Source organism: Anas acuta, chromosome 1 (assembly GCF_963932015.1).
Source record: "Anas acuta chromosome 1, bAnaAcu1.1, whole genome shotgun sequence".
NCBI lineage: Eukaryota > Metazoa > Chordata > Aves > Anseriformes > Anatidae > Anas > Anas acuta.
The window spans coordinates 80,368,588-80,388,151 of record NC_088979.1 but is presented as its reverse complement, the minus strand read 5'-3'; the positions used below and the strand labels follow the sequence as shown (position 1 = coordinate 80,388,151).

General features: G+C 44.1%; 1 protein-coding gene across 1 annotated transcript in view; it reads left to right on the top strand.

Annotated features, from left to right (window-relative positions):
• The first annotated feature begins 4,517 nt into the window (after positions 1-4,517).
• Positions 4,518-19,564, top strand: part of BCLAF3 (BCLAF1 and THRAP3 family member 3) — a 33,553-nt gene continuing 18,506 nt past the window's right edge. The window contains exons 1-7 of the mRNA XM_068684306.1: positions 4,518-4,698; positions 12,229-12,302; positions 14,275-14,853; positions 15,197-15,865; positions 17,944-18,122; positions 18,711-18,825; positions 19,027-19,090. Of these exons, the coding sequence (XP_068540407.1) occupies positions 12,262-12,302; positions 14,275-14,853; positions 15,197-15,865; positions 17,944-18,122; positions 18,711-18,825; positions 19,027-19,090 (1,647 nt within the window). The 5' untranslated portion in view covers positions 4,518-4,698; positions 12,229-12,261. The remainder of the gene's footprint in view (positions 4,699-12,228; positions 12,303-14,274; positions 14,854-15,196; positions 15,866-17,943; positions 18,123-18,710; positions 18,826-19,026; positions 19,091-19,564) is intronic.

Genomic DNA, 19,564 nt, shown 5'->3' with positions numbered 1-19,564 from the left:
TCCCCCAGTTCTTTATCCCATCATTTATCTTACTGTTATTACTTCTCACAGCTGAAAATTAGGTGCTATTGTTCACTCAGTTGGCCAATTTAACTCATCTACTGTAGCAACATGTTAAGTGTAAAAGCCCTTAAAATTGCAGGCAGAAACACTAAGAGGAAGGATGCTTCAGCTTTTAAAATAATTACCTAAAATACAAGAAAATGGTTTCTTGACCACCTGAGTAATTTTTGACTCTTGTTTTCGTCTCAGTTACCTTATTCGTTCTCCAGCTTGTAGTATTAAAGTACAATAACACAGTTTATAGTATTTCTAATGATTCAAGACTGAGATAGCAATGTTTTTGAACTAGTGGGCTGCGTGATTACTTGGCGCCTGCAGTTCTCAGGATCAAAACAAATGCTCTGGAAACTAGTGCGTGGTGTTCACTTGGGAGCTTTACAAAAATAGAAGTGTATCCCTCCTGAAATCAAGCCTTAATGATTTCCAGAGAAGAAAACAACTATTATTCAGAAGAGATTCAATGAATAGAAAGAAAAGGTAAGCAACGTGCTGTTCTCTGTGAAGTCCTTGCTCTAAGATTTTTAAGTAGTTACATGAATAACTCAAACCACAAGTTATCCATGATCACCTGCATCTTCTAGCATCGCTTGAAGTCAGTGGCAATTGTAGGTGATTGACACTGTACAGGAATGGACCTGAGAACCTTCAATTACATAGCTGGAGGAAAAATGTAATGGGTGTGAAATATGTTCACAATCAAGGAAATTACTCTGGCAGGATTTCCTCATTTTTTCTATAAATAGCAGCTAGACTCACCAACTTCAGCACAGTAAGCAGTACCAGGGTAATATCTGTGACAACACTATATTAACATTATGTTCACTCCTCCCTTTTCAGAATAATCTCTCTTTTAAAACACAGAAGGCAATGTTGTCTGAAATAACATTATTAGTGTGGTAAGCATGCAGAGCGATGAGGGTCTAACACCAACACGTTCTGTGGAGTTACCCCTGATTTTCCTGCTGCGAGATCTCAGACGAGGAAGTTTTCACTCTCGCTTTTCTTTTCGTAAACCTCTTATCAGTTCAAACAAATAAGCACAAGAGAATACAAATTCTTGTGGTTGCCTGCTGCAAGCAGTTTGTTCTCCAGTTTCCTGGACAAAGACTGTCCACACCATCGCTAGTAGAGAGACAAAAGATCAGTTGTTTTGGAGACTGAGTATCTGCAGTAGTGTGTCTGAGACAGCAACGAGGCTCCGCTGTCACAGGCGATGAATCCACATGGGCCTGGTCAGATGTGGATAAAACCTCCCCAGCTGAAGACTGTTGGCATTTCTTTTGGCAAGCAAGTTGCATTTCTAACCTAAATTTTTAAGAGGTTAGTTTATGTTTTTGGGCTGAAAGTGCCCCGTAACAAATGAAATTTGGTGGCTTTAGTGAGTAGGTCGAAGGCAGGAGGGGGAAGAGGGCTGGCTGAAGGTCCAACGCTGAAGAAATGCAAGGATGCTGTGGGCGTATTATCAAAGTGATTATCATTAAAACTGCTAGAAGTGAGTATGGGTAGCCCCACAACCTCCTGTCAAGCTGTACCCTTTGAAACTTCTCCCTTCTCAGACTTCCCATCTGGAGGGGCTCCTCACCCTGCCTCCTTCCTGGGCCCTGCGCCTCCGCAGCCTCCCCAGGCCCTCTGCAGCCGACACGGGGACGCTAAGCCTCGTTCAAAGCCGCTGCACTGAGGTTTTGTTACCTGCACTCGTGTCACACGTCGGTATTAATTCATGCGTGGCGATTGTTTTCACTGCTAAGTTGCAAAAATCCAGCCAGGTTTACGCAGGCTGCATGCCCCGAGGCAGCGGCGCAGCTTCTGCGTGTCCTTACAGGAAAGTCGCGAGGCCCGTGTAAGTAACACACGCGGGGCTGCAGCCTCGCTAAAGGCTCCCTTTACAGAGTAATTTGGTGATACTATCGGAGCCCAGGCGTGCAGCCAGTCAGCCTCTCGCGTTCCTTCAGGTTTTAATTAAACGATGGCTTGACAGCTTTCCCTAAGTTTCGGAGCTAAACAACGTGGGGCTTGTTTCCTCGGTTAAAGAGGGAATTGTTATTTGTTGCTCTGAGCCCCGACTGAAAAAAAATACCACTGTTCTCCGGAAAGCTGTTGAACAAAGCTCCTACAACACCACATCTGGTCTTTTACTTTATTCTGGACCAAATTCTTGCCTGGATGAGGTGTTTCAGATTTAAAGTTATTTTGACAAGCAACCTCAGGAGTTGACCTAAGCACCGGTATCTCAGGTTTTTATGAAGACAAACAGCTGACACTCCTTCGCTGGGAGCTTGGAGGTTTAGCTAATTTTGTTCCACTGAATGACGGAAATCCTATTTTTTTTATTAGAAGAAGCAAATGTGTTGTGTGTCTGCAAAGACTTAGACAGCTTACTTTTTTTTTTTTTATTTTTCCAAGGCAGCAGACGTGCTTTGTGGTTTGGCAAAAATATTGTGTTATAGCTCAAAGACAAGAAAGGAATGTTTGTGCTGAGGGGCGGGCAGGTGAGAAGTGAAAAAGAAAACACAAACATGAAACTGCTCTAAAAGCGGAGATCAAAGTTAATGAGGCCACGCAAGTCTTATCAGGAGGCATAATAAAACAGTGAAGTACAAACTAAAGATTTCCCTTTAAGTATTAAGAGAGGTTGGCCACTAAAACCATCGTTACAGTTCCTGATGGTGGATCTTCCCTTTGCAGACGTTTGCTCCAGCAGATCCTCTCTCACCGCTCCGATGTGCTGTTTCTCCTTCAGGTATAACCATCTGCGGGCTCTGTCTACACACACCAAAATGAACCGCGTACAGCAACCAAACTAACCTGCTCCCTACAAAGGGCTTTTAATTTCATTTATCTAGTCCACCTCGGCGGAGAGCAGCTATGCAGAAGTGGTGGCTGTGGTGGTGAGCCCGGCAGCGTGGGAAAGCCCAGGTTCCGGACCTGACCCTCCAAGGATCGAGGAAAGTTTTATTTCTGCTTTTTCTTTTTTTTTTTTTTTTTTAAATTAACCTATCATTCAGCAAAGTTTGGCTCCAATAGTAAAGTTTTATGTGGAAAACAAAACGCCTGCTTGAAAGAACAGATAGGTAAGGTCTATCTACTATCTCATGCCAGTTTCTGCTTTCAAATTCTAGCTTACTTCCATCCATAATTTCCAAGTATTTAGCATGCAAACCACAGCCGTACTGTTTCCAAAGGGAATGTTTACTAAATTAAACATTAAAGGAATATGAAAGCTATTCTCTATTCTAATGACACCTAATTAGAAAAAACATGGAAATAGATTAAAATAATTAGTCTTAATAAGTAGTAATTGTCAAGCCTTGTGCAATAGAATAGCCTTCACAATTTAGGGATGGAGAACAACAATGCTGGGGAGCTCCTAATAGTCACTGGTTTGAATATTAATTTAATTTGTAAAGTGTGTTTAATTTCCCATTTTCCTGGACTACATGGTCCCTACCACGGAGACCCTTGTGTATATGCCTGATGTTACCCACCAGGATAATCACAGAATGGCTTGGGTTGGAAGGGACCTTGAAGACCATCTAATGCCAATCAGTGTATGAAGGCTCGTGGGCATCTGAGTGGAATCAAGGGGTTAGTAACAAAGTACTGGACAGTGCATGTAATGTATAAGATTACCATGAACACACAGCGGTGGGGTTGGCTATGCTTAAGTATCAGGGCAGTGCTCGCCTTGCTACACCTAGAGAGCAGGCAAACCATTACGCCAGCTGCAGCAGGGAATAAAACCAAATCGCTTTGTGTCAGTTCCATTCCTTGGGCTTGGGAACGAAGCTGTGCAGTGATCATCACCTTGTGTGTCATGAGAGGCGTGCCAGGCTCGACCTAGTGGAGCCTTGCAGGCGGTGGGAGCCCCTGGGGGCCTGGGTTTCTTTGGGAAAGTTTGGGTGAACAGCATCGACCCGGACTGGTCTCACTTTCTCTACCTGAAGATTGCTCTGCCCAGTTCTCACCTCAAGCTCCTGTTAAGGAAAATACCAGCCAGGAACAGAGGAAGTAGTTGTTTAGTGAAAGTTGTGACCGTATTTCTGTATGGTATAGTCAGAGGTTGGACTCGATGGACTGTGTTGGGCTGTATTGTTTGGTCAGAGGTTGGACTCGATGATCCTGAGGTCCCTTCCAACCTAGACAATTCTGTGATTCTGTGAGCCTTCTGCACTCACATGGATGATCTGAGAGGTCTTTTAAAAGCTGAATGACTGTATATGTATGTCGAAGATGAGGGGAAACGGCCTCAAGCTGCCACAAGGGGAGCGTTAGGCCAGACATTAGGAGACATTTGCGTTTGAGCTGCTTAGGAAAGGACTGAAGGACCTCGGCTGTGAAGAGGGCAGGGCACTGCCAGCCCCTCTGCCTCAGCCTGGCCCCGATTTAAGCGGCGGGGAGGCCGCGGGCCGCCCCTCCCCATCCCTCCCCTTCCGGGCCGCCCGCTCCTCCTCTCTCCCCGCCCGCCCTTTCTCTCCGCCGCCGCGCCCGTGGGGAGCAGCAGCGGCCGCAGGGCCGCCGGGACCCGCCCCGCCTGCTCGGGGCCGGGCACCTGCTGGGGGCCCGGCGGCTGCGGGAGCGGCCGGGGCCGGGGCCGGGGCCGGGGCCGGGCCGGGCTCGGGCTGGGCTCGGCGGGCGGTGAGTGCCGGGGCGGCGCGGTGCTGGCAGCGGCCGGCAGGGCCCGGCCCCGCGGGGCTGCGGGAGGGAGGAGGGAGGGAGGGAGGGAGGGAGGGGGGCGCTGAGCCGAGCCCGGGGGAGCGGGGGGTGAGACAAAGGCTCCTCAAATCGCCGGGGGCTGCCCGTGAAGTTTGGGGCTGAGGCGAGAAAGAGGAGAAGGAGGAGGAGGAGGAGGCAGGTCCAGGGCTGGGCAGGGCTGCGCGGTGAAGTCTTTGCCCTGTCCGCTCCGCAGGGCTGCCGAGGAGCCGTGGGGATTTTCCTGGTGTGTTTTATAATCCGGTGAGGTGAGGTTCGTGAAACTTCGCCCCCCCCCCCCACACACACACCCCTGCTGGCACGCCCTGGTAAACAGCTGTCTCAACGGGGGGCCGTGCCCTCCTCCTCCTCCTCCTCCTCCTCCTCCACGGCTGCCCTTGGCGAAATAACTGGTATTTCTGCCGCCTTCCCCTCGCCTGCGGGGAGGTGAGATGAGATAAGGTGAGATGAGATGAGGTGGGCTCCATCGCGGTGCCGCCTGCCTCCTGGGTGCCCACCCATCGCCCCGCTCCTGCCCCGGGTGGCAGCTCCGTGGGCAGGAGGAGATGCCCCGGGAGGGCTCCTGCAGGTCCCCGGCTGCCTGCTGCTGGCATTGGCGGCTCTGAGCGTGGGGATCTCTTCTGCTTCTCTCCTGTCGTGATTTACGATGAGAAAGCAAAGATCTCTGTTAGGGTCTGTGTGTGTTGGATGGCATTCAATTGACAAGAAGTTATTACATCTTATTTTTTTAGCTTACCTGCTAATACAATGCAGGTATGGATTTCTAACCTGCTCCTGACGTCTCTTTAGGACCTGGTAGGCAGAAATGGCTGGGGATGGTGCTGTGAAATTTAAGGCTCTGTCACAGCCACGTGTTAAAAGACCTGTACTAAAATGCCCTGTAGGAAAGGCTAGCCAATATGCTTATGGATTGTGCTGTGTTTGTAAAATGGGTATTTGTCTTACAGAATTGCAGAATGGTTTGGGCTGGACGGGACCTTACAGACCATCTAATTGCAACCCCCCTGCCATGGGCAGGGACACCTCCCACCAGCCCAGGCTGCCCAAAGCCCCATCCAGCCTGGCCTTGAGCACCTCCAGGGATGGGGCATCCACAGCTTCTTTGGGCAGCCTGTGCCAGGGCCTCACCACCCTCTGAGAGAAGAATACATTCCTAAGATCTAACCTAAATCTACCCTCTTTCAGTTTAAAACCATTACTCCTTGTCCTATCCCTACACCCCCTGACCAAGAGTCCCTCCCCAGCTTTCCTGTAGGCTCCCTTTTAGGTACTGGAAGGCCTTCCCAGAGGCTTTTCTTCTCCAGGCTGAACAACCCCAACTCCCCCAGCCTGTCTCCAGAGGAGAGGTGCTCCAGCCCTCTGATCATCCTCGTGGCCTCCTCTGGGCTTGTTCTAACACTTCCATGTCCTCCTTGTGCAGGGGGCCCCAGAGCTGAAGGCAGGGCTCCAGGTGGGATCTCACAAGAGCAGAGCAGAGGGGGAGAATCACCTCCCTCGCCCTGCTGGCCACGCTGGTTTTGATTTGAGACTGAAATCCGTAATTTATTATGTGCTATAGACTTACCCAGCTCAGTCTTTTCAAGTAGGCATTGTAATCTGTTTTTCTACAAAGGTGAGGCATTGCCTGCTAATTAGTGTCATTAAATGGGTTAGTTTTAAATGAGAGCACACTGAGCTTAAGTTACATGCTCAGTGAGATCTGCTCAGCTATTTTTATTCTTTTGTTCAAATACGCAGGGGCAGGGGAATACTTTCTCTGTATCTCAAGGAATTCCTTGCAACGCATATATTCCTTAATGAGCCTCTGAACTTCAGCTGGGATTGTACTTCCAGTAAAAGGTCTTTATCCTTGCAGGTTGAAGGGGAACAGTATTCTGCATGGGATGGCTTCAGCACTAGCATGAGGCCCGGCCATCTGTTAATGTAGCTCCATACCTGTGTGACGCCTTCAGGTGGAAATCAGGATCTAGATCTTCTGCCTAGATCTGTTATCAGATACATTGCCTATAAAAGTAAACTCTTGAGAGATCCCTCAGCCAAGTTTCATTTGCCTCAATCAGCACGTGTGACTGCTCGTGGCACTGGCATGCCCTATGTATGCTGCTGCCAGGACTTACCCCAGGGGCTGGCAGAGCTGTCACTGGGCATCTGTCTGGTAGTGGCTGGAGCTAAAGGACACACAAAGTCCCCTTGCAGCTGGGAGATGTCTGTCTGTTCTTACGCTCTTCCCTGGGCACTTGGTGTTGGAGGTGAGGTTTATGCAGATAAGGTTTTGAGCTGGTTGTGCATACCCAGCACCTCGGCCAGGCACGTGGTGCAGCAGTGCCTGGGGGAGGAGGGCTGTGTGTCAGCTCAGCTCCTTCCTCACAGGCAGCGTCAAGGGAGCTTGTTTGCCTGGAAGCCCAGCAGGCGAGAGGAGCACACAAGCCTGATGTCCTGCTCGGGCAGTAGCTGTGGGGTTCACATCTGACAAGCTCTGACTCTGTTCCTATGACTTACTAGAAAAGTTGTCAGTCCCATGCTTCTTGTTAGAGGATAGGATAAATGGCTTTCTGTACTGCACTCTTTAAACTGTCTGGATTGCAGCTGGACTTCTAATTTGATTGTATTTCTGGCAGGTATTTGACTGTCTTGGTGTTGGCTCTCAGGTCCTGGTTTCTCTCTTGACAGGCACCGCAGCAGTGCATGCTCTGGCACGTCCCTTGCAGTTTCTGCTTGATCCCAGCCTAGAAGATAGTCAAATGAAAAGCTTGCAGGTTCCCATTTGCTCCTAGAGCAGAGAGGAAGGATGGTGAGCTGGGTAGGTTTTGCAGCGAGGGTCAGCGTCTGTCTGTGACTGCTGCATGACCCAACTTAGGAAATATTTGCTTAGCCCTTCCTCTTGTGAAAGGTTTGGGAGGCAGTTGTAGTGACAGGCAGTCCCTTACAAAGGGACAAGAGATGATGTCTCCCTTAAATTGCTCTTCACCTTTCCAGCGTGGGGTTTCTTCTGTCATCTTTATTGTGGATGATGGAAGGACCCAGAAGTATGTAAAGCAGCCCATGCATTTGCGGTCTGTTTACAGAAGAGTTAATTTCTACTCCAGCTGTGTTCTGTCTGTAAGGTTTTAGCTCTTTGGGGCTCGCTGGTGTGGGACTGTTTGCGTTAGCTAGAGCTCTGATTCCCCTTCATTCAGCTAGATGATTGTGGTCACTTTTTTGTTTACTGCCTGAGAAAACCAAAGAGGTTGGAGATGGTTTCATTCAGAAAAGCAAGTTCTTAAAAGTTGATAACCATTCCAAAAGAATGTGTGTTCTGGCTGATGTACCCCAAACGATTTCTGGTTGTTCTCACGTTATCTCTCTCAAGATACTGTGGTGGTTTTACTCGAGTGGGTGGCCGAGCTCCACCACAGCCGCTCTCTCACTCCCACTCCTCAAAGAGGATGGGGGAGAAAAGACGATGGAAAGGGCTTGAGGGTTGAGATAAGGATGAGGAGATCACACAGTAATTATTGTGACGGGCAAAACAGACTCAGCATAGGGAGACAGTAAGATTTATTGCTTATTACTAACAAGCTAGAGAAGCAAGAAACAAAGGAAAGAAACCAAAAGCACCTCCTCCCCCTGAGTGGCGTGGGGGAACAGGGGATTGAGGGTTATGGTCAGTCTACAGTGCTTCTTCTCTGCCGCTCCTTCTCGGTTACTCTCATCCCCTGTGCTGTGGGGTCCCTCCCATGGATGCCGTCCTTCCCGAACTGAGCCTGTGGGGGCTGCCCACAGGCAGCAGCTCTCCAAGCACTGCTCCCACACGGCTCCGTACCATGGGGTCCATCCCCCAGGAGCAAACTGCTCCAGCACGGGTCCCCCACGGGTGGGCAACAGCTCCCCCCAGGCCCTCTGCTCCTGCGTGGGCTCCTCTCCACGGGCTGCAGCTCCGGCCCAGGGCCTGCTCCTGCGGGGGCTCTCCACGGGCCGCAGCCTCCTCCAGGCCACATCCACCTGCTCCACCGGGGGCTCCTCCACCCACGGGGGGGCTGCAGCGTGGAGATCTGCTCCATGTGGGACCCATGGGCTGCAGGGGGACAGCCTGCTCCACCAGGGGCCTCTCCGCAGGCCGTGGGGGAACTGCTGCTGCCTGCCTGCAGCACCTCCTGCCCTCCTGCTGCACCAACCTTGGGGTCTGCGGGGCTGTTCCTCACTCCACTCACTCTCCCAGCTGCTGTGTGGCTCAGCGTTTTTTTTTCCCTGACTTAAATATGCTCTCACAGAGGCAAGCAACATCACTTAGGGGCTCGGCTCTGGTCAGGAGTGGGGCCCTTACCAAACATGGGGCAGCTTCTAGATCCTTCTCACAGAAGCCACCCCTATGGCCCCCTGCTACCAAAACCTTGCCACGTAAACCCACTACAGATACTTGATCTGGGTCACTGAAACTACAAGAAAGTATTGATTTCCAAAAGGTATAATCAAAGGGGGGCTGGCAGCAGGCTTAAGGCAGTTTCTCCTGAGAGAGAAGCTGTCAGATTTCCATTCCAAAAGTCAAGGAAAAGGTGGCGTTTCCTATTAATGTTAAAACCATCTCAGCACAGTTAGTGATAACTCCTCAATGAGTCACTTATTGTCAGAATGCAACAAATGTGAGGAGCTCAGGGAACCTGGGAATCTTGCTTCACAGTTTAAAAAAAAAAAATAGTTTTTGTCATGCTTTCATAGTGACAGCATCCTCCAGAGAGCAATGGGAGGACTCGGTGAAATTCAGAATCCAGAGTACAGCAGGCCCTGGCATCTCTGGCTCAAAATGAGCTGGCCTTTGGGCAGCATCTGGATGGCTGATGTGGGGGCTGTAGGGCTTCCACGTGGCTCAAATCGATCTACAGTAGTCAGGCTTGGTGCCTGGTACCTTCCTATGGAAAGCTTTCTTTTGGCTTGGAGCTGTATTGCTGATCCAGGTGAGGCGATTTAAACCTGAATTCAGCACTGTGTGGATTCTGGTGTTACGCTGGGGGTTTTGCTTGGGGTTGAGTGTCTGCTCCCTTTGTGTGCCGCGTGTCGCAGCTCTGAACCTCGCTGTGAGAAAATCTCATAATCCCGGGTCGCTTCTTAGGAGGTGCAATAAAACAAGTGAGCGCTTTCTTTCCACTGGGGGAAAGGAGTGTCTTCGCTGAAAGTTAGAGTCATCTTGTTTATCCGGAGGCGAGACCTAGACATGCTGTCATAATACTTCTCGTGCTGTTAGGGAGGTTGTTCAGCTGGACTGGGAAGAAGAAGAAGAAATCTGTTGTTTCCAGCTTGATTGATTTGTGGCATGATGTCCTGGCATTATATTAGTTTCTGTGTGAAGCTTTGGGTGGGGTTTAATGGCACTGCGTGTTTTTGGTGTTTGCGTGCTCCTTCTGAAATGAAGGATGAACTTCAGGACGGAAGGGAAGATAGAAAACAAGATTCTGGCATATTAAAAGCTGTCAGCTTCTAAGGAAAAACAGTAGCGATGAATCTTCAGAGCTTGTGGGACGTGCATCTCTGTTGCTGAGGGTGTCTTTTCATGTTTCTGACAGGTTCATGTTTCTGTTCAGTTTGATAGGGTGTGTCTTAATTGGTGAGAAATAGGAAATTATTTCAGCCACACTATTACTACTTGAAAAGTATTTAATACAAATACTGGTGTTGGAGCATCTTTTAGCTTTGGCTGTAACAGCCTTAGAGTAAGCAAAGGGTCTGAAGTACATTCATGCTGCACAGTCCTCAAATACATGCCTTTAGGATCTAAGAGGTAATACCTTCATGTTTGAAATTTCAAGGAACCAATATTACATTGTCTTTGGGGTACTTTCGCAAGAGAGAGTGAAGCCAAAAAACCCTTCGCACTTACAACTTCATGCCTTGCCACAGGGAAAGACTCATTGCTGAGCAAATACTGTAACGGAACATGAGACTTAATAATAAAAAAACTAGATTTTTTTTTCTAGATCTGTGCTATTACTACGCCTTGCAAAAAATTGTCTGGTTAGATTATGCTCAGTTTATGAGTAGGAAGTGAATGTTTCCAGAATCAGCCTGAAATGTAGTGGGTTAGGGATGGTTTGTCTAACATCCATCTGTGGTGGGAGGCATCAGAAACAGGCTGTATGTTCTCTTCTAAGGTAGTGCTGTTCTAGCCAGGATCTAATCAGACAAAAATAAGGTATAGCAAGGCCTAGTATTTAATTTGACCTATCAGTGTGGGGTGGGAGAGACCAGGCATGTGGGCACATGCCTACTTCTCTGTGTTTCTTACGAGCCTTAAAGCATGTTGTTTTTTCTCTGTCCTTTCAATTTCAGTTGTTCTGGTAAAATATTTTTATACAAGAAATGATCTGAGTGTCTGTGAGTGTCAAAAAGGCCTTGTTGGCCAGTCTAGGGTAGTTCTCTGCCTCCACAAGGGTCTGTGAGCAAGTTTTTATGGCAAGTACCAGAGCACGTATAAAATGACACTGACCTGTGCATGTTTTTCCAGTTCCAAGTGACTGGTTGTTCATTAATTTCAGAGCTGATGATGGATTTGTTTTTGCATCCATTTATTCCTTGTGGTAATTAGGAGTTTTAGGCTTGGGTATGTGGTCCAAATTCCAACTTTTACCTAGCTAACTGATGATAACCTCACCCTGTTTTAATCCTCCTGTTTGCTAAATAATGAATAACTGTTCCATGCTGATTCCCCAGTCACGTTTACTGGTGAGCTTGGATAGCCTTTCATTACTTGTTTTCCAAGTGTCTGGTAACTTTTTGCTAAGAAGAACAAGACAGGTAGATTGTACTGATCTCTTTCTCATTCTTCTGTATCTTTTATGAGAAGGGATGCCCAAAACTACTTCCAGGATTCAAGAGCAGTGTGTCTAGATAGTGTAGTATAGCAAGTGAAGTGTAGAAATTAATCTTTAATACGTGGTTTTGTTAGGGTGAAATGTGATGATACAAGTTAACACTTGATGGAGCAGTTAAAGCTTACAGGAGGTCTGTAATGATGGAAAAGTATTGATGTATATTACAAACTTGTAGTTCAGTATAGATGATAATGGAAAAAAAAAAAAAAAAAAAACATTTTTCCTTATAAATTTGATTTTAAAACTGGCTGTCTCTCCTCAGTCTGTCATCTGTAGCATTTAGTGCCTCTAATAAATACAGCATTATTTCCAGTTGCTGTAGCTTGTGGGATTATTCACTGCTGTTTTTAAATGTTAACAGCATTAAAGAAGGGAGAGCAATGGCCAAATATTTAAATTCTTTATAATGAAAATAAACTGCCTCCTAAGATCAGTAATTAGGATAAAAGTTACTTGCCTTATGATGAGCTCTAAGAGTAAAAATAAAACTTGCTAAAAATAAGCCACAGCCCAGCCCTAAAGCATCTAATATTGTGCTGGTTAAAACAAGTGTCCCTGTTGCAAACTGTAGTGAATCCTGTTGTCACACGAGTGAATTCTGTCGTTTTTACAGCTTCAAGAAATTCATATAAACACATGAGAGAAGATGACAAGGTCTAGATCAAGATCACCGCGATGGAAACAAAGGTAAATATTTATCTGTAACTCTATTTGTGTTCTGAAATGTAGCTCTGTGTAGGGCTTTATAATGAAGACTTAAAACTTGCGCAAAAGTGAACTGCAAACTGAACATCATGTTTTACAAAATAATAATTGATTTCCCAAACTTCTTTCTGCAACCTTTTTTCCAAATTAGAATTTCATTGCTATTTTTTTAAGCTGGAGATACTGAGGTTTTCTTCTTGTGAAGAGCCTTTTTCAACTTGCATATTTTGGGACTTGGAATTGCCTGAGGTACTGAACTCAAGCACCAAAATAGTTAAATGTATTTTTACTCAAACACCACCTGGCACACTGTCTTTAGCTTGCTCCTGTTCTTCCTCCTAGTCTATAGGGGAGGGCCAGAAGATCGATTGCTAAAAATGCTCTGTTCAAATACCTCAGGCTTTCTGAGCCTTTGGGGCTGATCAGTTAATTGGTCTTTAGCACAGTGAAATATGCCGTGCAGCATAAGGCAAAATAAAAGCATGGGAGTTAGTGGCCTTGTTTTTCAACACCGGCATGGTAGCGTGCGTCACTGACATAAGGCACCAGAAGCACATCCAGCCAACTTCAGGCAGTTAAGTTACCTGCCTCGTTTTAAGGACTTGCAATGCAAACTTGAGGTGGTAAAGCTAGAAGGCTGGAATATGACCTGAAGTTTTTGAAACCTGTTGGTATGTAATACAAAACCTTACTTCGTTTTGATAGTTTTGGGTTGCTTTTTTTTGAAGTAGATGTAATAGTTAGGTTGGGGTGACAAAGGGAGTTTGAATAACAGAGAGAATCTTTTAGAGAAATCCCACCTACTTCCATACTAGACTGATAATTGGCAATATGTCCTTGGAGCAAAGGGCAGAGCGAAATTCCTGAGATCTTGTAAAAATGCAAGCCTTAACCAGAACAACCAAGAAAATTTTGGGGTGGCAGCATGGGTGCGAGTGGTAGTTAGCTGCTATAGTTTTATGCAGATCTGTCACTCTGGCTTTGAACCTGTTTGCAGGAACAAAGGAAATAGTTATGCTAAATTGTGCACATATTGCAAATGTACAAAGAAAGTGACTTGAATTGTTTCAACTTCCATTTCTCAATCTTTTTATTCGAGAGTGTACATTGAATAATTAAATACACTGATCTGGTTTTGGACTGGGATTACTTTCAGGCTCTTGCTAGTGGGTTGTGCTGCTTTTCTTTATTTAGGGAGATTTTGGCTAAAAATGCTTAAGTTGCTTTCATTTTTGTAACTGTAGGTCAAAGTTCAAAGGTGAGAAGGGTGTTACTGAGTGGATCTTTGCTATTAACAGTTCAGCTGTTGAAGTTGCAGGAATAGTGCATATGCTCATGCATATACAGGTACACATGCACACACTTCCACAAAAAGACCAAAAAAGTCTTTCTCAAACTTTCTCTTCTGCAGGAAAATGTCTACCTGTGTGACATCTGAAGTAGAATATTTTTATAATGTTTTTAACACCTTTTTTTTTTTCCCTTGGCATGATAAGAAAGCCTGAAAAATGTGTGTGTTGGCATTTTTTTATAACTTCTTTAGATTTTTTCATGTGCTTTTTTCCATTCCCCTTTTTTCTCTTGGCACTGAAAAAGATAGGGAATGCTTGAGAAGTGTGAAAATGTGTAACAGTTGTTTTCAGTGTAGTGGAAACTTCATATACATGAGACTAATTTTAGTTTTAAATGAAAAAATGTCAGCAGTGGAAAATGACTGACTTACTGGTATTTTGGGTGGGTATTTCTTCCTGTTAACCATTTCAACAGGGTTGAAAGCAAGCTTGGTATTCCAGCTGGACAAATGACACTGAATATCTTGTCATGTTCTTAAATTTTCTTACCAGTTGATGGAAATTGTGTACTGAACTATACGTCCTTAGGGAATAGATGTTCTCATTAAGAGGCTGATTCAGTTTTATGGGACTACTTAATGTGAATTTTATTTTTGCTTTAGGTCCTTATCTCCAGCATTTAGGAGTCCAGAGCACCACAGGCAAAGGCATGCTCATATGAATTATGACTGTGAATATAAAAGTTTTCGTAAGGACCCAAAGAAACCTATGCCTTGGAGAACAGATGATGAAAAATACGGACTAAGCAATTCTAGATTTGCACCTCATGGAAATAACCACCAGAGAATATATGAACGTAGATCACCCTCGCCAAACCTGAAGAGAATTCTCATGGAAGATGCTTACGGTCATAAACCCTACAGAACACATTCATCAGAAAGAACTGAAGGCAATAGGAGATGCCAGTTACCACCAAAATACTCGGAAATGCCGTATAAAGAGCACGATCGGCCATTTTACCACCACAGAACAGAAGAAAGATACATGTTTGATCACTACAACGTCGCTGGAAACGAAAAAGGAATGAAACCTTTTCATAGACCATTAGGGGCTTCATGTAAACTTGAAAGAAAATGGCATGAAGATGACTTGAGGCACCAGAGGTTACATGAAGAGAAGTATGTTCAGTCACCCAGAAGAGTGTCTGATGAATTTACGTCAAGGAGCTCTTTACAGAAGAGGTATAGGAATAAAATAATTAAAACCTGGGTATTGTGGTGTAAAGCCTCAAGTGAAAGTCTGTTTTCATTATAGTTGAAGATAACCACCTTGAAACACGTTTGCCACTTTGTAGTTTAATTATGGGCGACTGGTAATAGTGAAGTATTTGTCTTTTAAGTAAATCGTATTGATGGCTAGAGTATGAAAGGATATTATTTCCCTCTTAAGAGCCCCTGCACATCCGTACCTTGGCGTGAGGGATTTTGGGTTAACTTGCCACGCATTCTGCTGTCCAACATTCTTCACATATAAGTTCTCGCTTTCTTCTCTAGTGCAAGTGTAAATTGCTTTATGTCAACACAGGTATCCTGAAGATCACGATTACAGAGAATATGGGCACGCGTCTGAAAGGGCTAAGGAAATGGAGAGGTATGACGGTGGAGAAGTAGCAAGAAATTCCAAGTGGAAGCAAGAACGTTCTTTTCCACCCTACCAAGAAAAGGAGGAGCAAAGAAATCTGGGTGCCCAGTCTCACCGCTCGGCCCAAAGGGAGTACTCGGAGGGTTCTGTCACAAAGATAGCCTATGAATACAGTCACAAACGGCGCAGGCATCCAGATGGGGAAAAGTCTTTCTCAGATGATAGAGCTCAGAAGTATGTGAAGCAGGAAGACCAGAAATGCGGTTCTTCTAAGGGTGCCCGGAATAGCAAAGAGCTAGATTACTTTAGTGGTGGAAGAGCGAGGCAGACTGAAGAAGGAGGGCATGCTGAAGTACCCGTTAAATACAGCTCAAAGAAGGGCTGCAATGCATGCATTAACTCTTCCAAGATGGATGTGGATCTGAGATCCTTTAAAAACAAGCAGAAGGAAAGAGTAAGGAAAGAAGGGGAACTCAGGAGTAAAGTAGATTCCTCCAGTAGCCAGCATGATTCAAGTCACACTGTTTCAGATGTGAAAATGTCAGATGTCAACTCTAGGAGAGAACATCTCACAATCAAAGTGGATATGAAGAAAATGGTGACAAAGTACAGGTATTTCTTTCCCCTCACCTGTTGTTCTTTCTCACTGTATGCTTACAGTTCGTGAATATCAGAGGAAACAAGTGTTTCCTTAGGAGGTAACAAGGATGAACTAAGGTTGTACCTTTTTAATTTTACTATGTTTAAAACATTGGCTTGCTCAGACTGGAAGATCGTAGCCTGTTTCTATTTAAGAAATAAAACAGTAGTTCATTTCATGGAGATGTAGTAGCGAGTGGAAAGAACAGATATGGCTGATACAAACTGTAATTAAAGTTGGTTATTATAAGCAAATATATTACAAAAAAAAAAAGACATGCCTAGTCCTCTGTTCTGGAATGCGATGGCATTTTTTTTGGCTACCTGAGGGGTTCCTCATTTCTTTTGAAAACCAGGTAACCTTTAACCTTTTAACCAAAAAGTAGTAGAGTATGTTTCTGTCTTGTATGTAGTGCTTGTGGTTGCCTTTAGCATTCCTGTTGTCAGCTCAGTGGGGTGGGAAAAAAGGGGTAATACGAAAATTAAGTTAGAGGATACGTGGTGGAGTAAGCAGCTTGGTTTGTCTAGATATTTTCTGGTTTGTTGCCTTGCTGTTACAGGCAAAGATGTTGGATAATGGCAGTAATCCCTTTTGGAAGCTGATCAGCCTTCATTTTAAAGATACTTTGCCTCTTTTCCCTGATGCGTCTATATATATATGTTTTTCCTTTTCCACTATTTTAGAAATACCTAATGCAATTGAGAATTATAAAGACAAGTCACTGTCTGCATGTAAGGGGCTAATATAAAAGACAGGGAAGGAAAGTGATTTTTGTTGAGACATGCATTTACCTTCCTAAATGATAATATAAGGAAAACAACTGAATTCTTGCTGATTTTTGTTGCAAGCCCACAGGATGATTCCTGTATGTAGTACTCTCTGCTGGTCTCGAAAGTCACGCACAATGGACATGGTAATTCAGTGGGCATGGTTGTTTGTGCAGACTGAAGAAAGTACAGTATTGATTACAGCTTATTTTATGTGTAGAAGATTAGGTTTTGCAACCAAAATTAAAAAAATACAGCAAGCTAAAACACTAATTCTGCAGAAGCTGATAACTGGGAGTATTCATGCTGTGTACTTTAGGCACTTAAACACGTGACATCAAATGACTGAGCTGATTCATTTATAAACCTCACAAGAAGGCAGATAATTCAAATCATCTGTGACAAGTGCCTAAAATGAGATTGTTTGGATTCACTCTCATATGCAGTTACTGGGGGTGAATAGATGACTTCTGGGACCTGCTAGAGGCTGTTTCTGATGCAATTTTTGCATGAAATCCTACTCTCCTACTTCTCAAGTACAGAACAGACAGGTGCTTAATCACTTTGCACATAAAACCTTCAAGACAAAGACTTCACTGTCCGTTCTGCAGTGTTTGAGTCCTCAACTTCTTTACAACTGACAGGCATTCCTGTTGCAAATAAAGCAGTAGAAATCTTAGTGTTTGCTTCCTTGTCAAAATAGCTCTTAGGAAGCGATGCACCCATTTCAGGCATAAGTATGTTTAGAATGAGTAAAAGCTGACCAAAAAAAAAAGATGTTAAACACGTTCTTAAGTTTACACGCTGCCACTGGAAAGATGTTTGACTAGGCTCAAGTGATGCAGTTATCAAAGATGCTGCGGTTTTGACATCTGTGAGCTGTTCTTGAAAACAGTCTGGTAGCTCTTTGTAAACAAAGACAGTTTGCCTCCCAGAATTACACTAAAAAGGCTATCGGTCTTCATTTATCTATTTTATTTAATAATCTAGATAAAGTTTAAAAATTACCAATTTTGTATTGCATACTTCTTGAAACAAGGATTCCCAAGACCATAGTCATAGCTTTTTTTTTTTATTTTTATATCTTTCCTTCCTCATGGCCCTTAGAGTTGCGATTTTTGGGTTGTTTTTAAATTCAAAGCAAAAAAAAAGAGATTTCTGTTTCATGACACTTATTCCTAAAGCAAACTTCTTAATTTATTTTGTTCTACTTTTTTTGTTTGAAGTTTTCAAATATTGAATTCTCTTCAAGTGAATATCTGCAATTTTTTTTTTTATTTTAGGGCTGCTTCTAGTCATACTACGGAGAGACAGATGTCACACGATCTGGTTGCTGTTGGCAGGAAAAATGAGAACTTCCACCCGGTGTTTGAGCACATGGAATCTGTAACACGCAATGTTGAAAATGACCCATCCAGAGAATTTACTCAGGAAATAATCACAATTATCCATCAAGTTAAAGGTGGCTGTAATACTGGGGATTTATATGTATGCCTTTATGTATTTATAACTACTGTGTAACCTACAATCGTAGGCTGAGGATATCAAGTAGGTGGGTGGAGCATGATGGTAAGAAGATATCAGTCCTTAACAGAGGTCTTGTTGTGGAGCGTTAAGGTAGAAAGGATTTCTTACAAGTGCTTAAGATGAAACTGCTTGTTTAGGAATGACAGGGAGAGGGGGGGGAAAAAGCTTATTGTAATCACAGCTTGCTAGTTATGTATAGTTCCTTTACTTTTTCAGATTAGTTCCTAGACAGTTGCATCATGTTCAGTGTGGAACTCTGCTATTGAAGGATGCCAGTAGTTGCCATGAGAGAGGTAATAAATAGTCAACTTTCTTCAGTTTAATCTTACTTAGTAAGGGGGTTGTCTAAGTCAGGCTGACCTAATCTCCTGCTTGAGAGTCTTAAACTACAAGTGGAAATAGTTTCAAATTTAATCTTGGAAGTTGTTTGTGTCTTTAACTGTTAATCTTTTAAAATATACAATTTTCTGTTAAATGCTTCAAGTAGTACAAACAAATATTCTTGTATTTAATCTTTTCACAGCAAATTATTTCGCATCTTGTGACATAACTCTGCACGAACGGTTCTCAAAAATTCAGGACAAACCAATTCCAAATACAAATGAAGCTAAAATAAGTTTGGATCCAGAAATTCACAGGTAATTGGTGTGCTTCTGCCTTACTTTATTTGCATTAAGGTGGTTAATCTTCAGGAGGCATTGCACAATATTGCCTCAGTGTTTTTTTTAACTGACTTTAAATTTTCCATACGTAGTCTGAAAAGAATCCTGTAGTTGGCTAACAGCGATCTTGCTATTTATCCTGATGGTGCTTGTTCTTATGTAACTTCTCTGTTCCAGGAGGATTGACATGTCTCTCGCAGAACTTCAGAACAAGCGAACTGTGCCATCAGAATCTCCTCAGGTACTGTTTTTTTTTTGACAGTTAAGTGAAAATTACATAAATGTAAGTAATGCTTATCCCCTTAAGCCACTTCTGTGTTCTCTGAAGACTATCAGAAATTGACTATTTTTAAAGAAATGCACACAAGTATATTGACACATACCACAAAGGTGCCAGTATGTGTTCACTGAGTAAAATGCCGGTATTTTTCTAGAGTAGCTGGAGGGTGGTTATCCCTGCTCCTCAAACCCCTCTCTGTTCTTGAATAGTGTAAACACGAAATAAGTGACTGATATATAGATCCTAATTTCCATCTCAGATTGGAAAAACAGAAAAAACATTGACAGTTCTTTTATCTCCAGATATTAGATTGACCCAACATACAGATTAGTCCTCAGAATGCTGTTTTGTCCAATGCGTTTCTCAAGGGAGGTGGGATTTTTATGTTCCCCTTCTAAGCTATATTTTCTGTGGTTTAGTTACCCATTTTTTCTA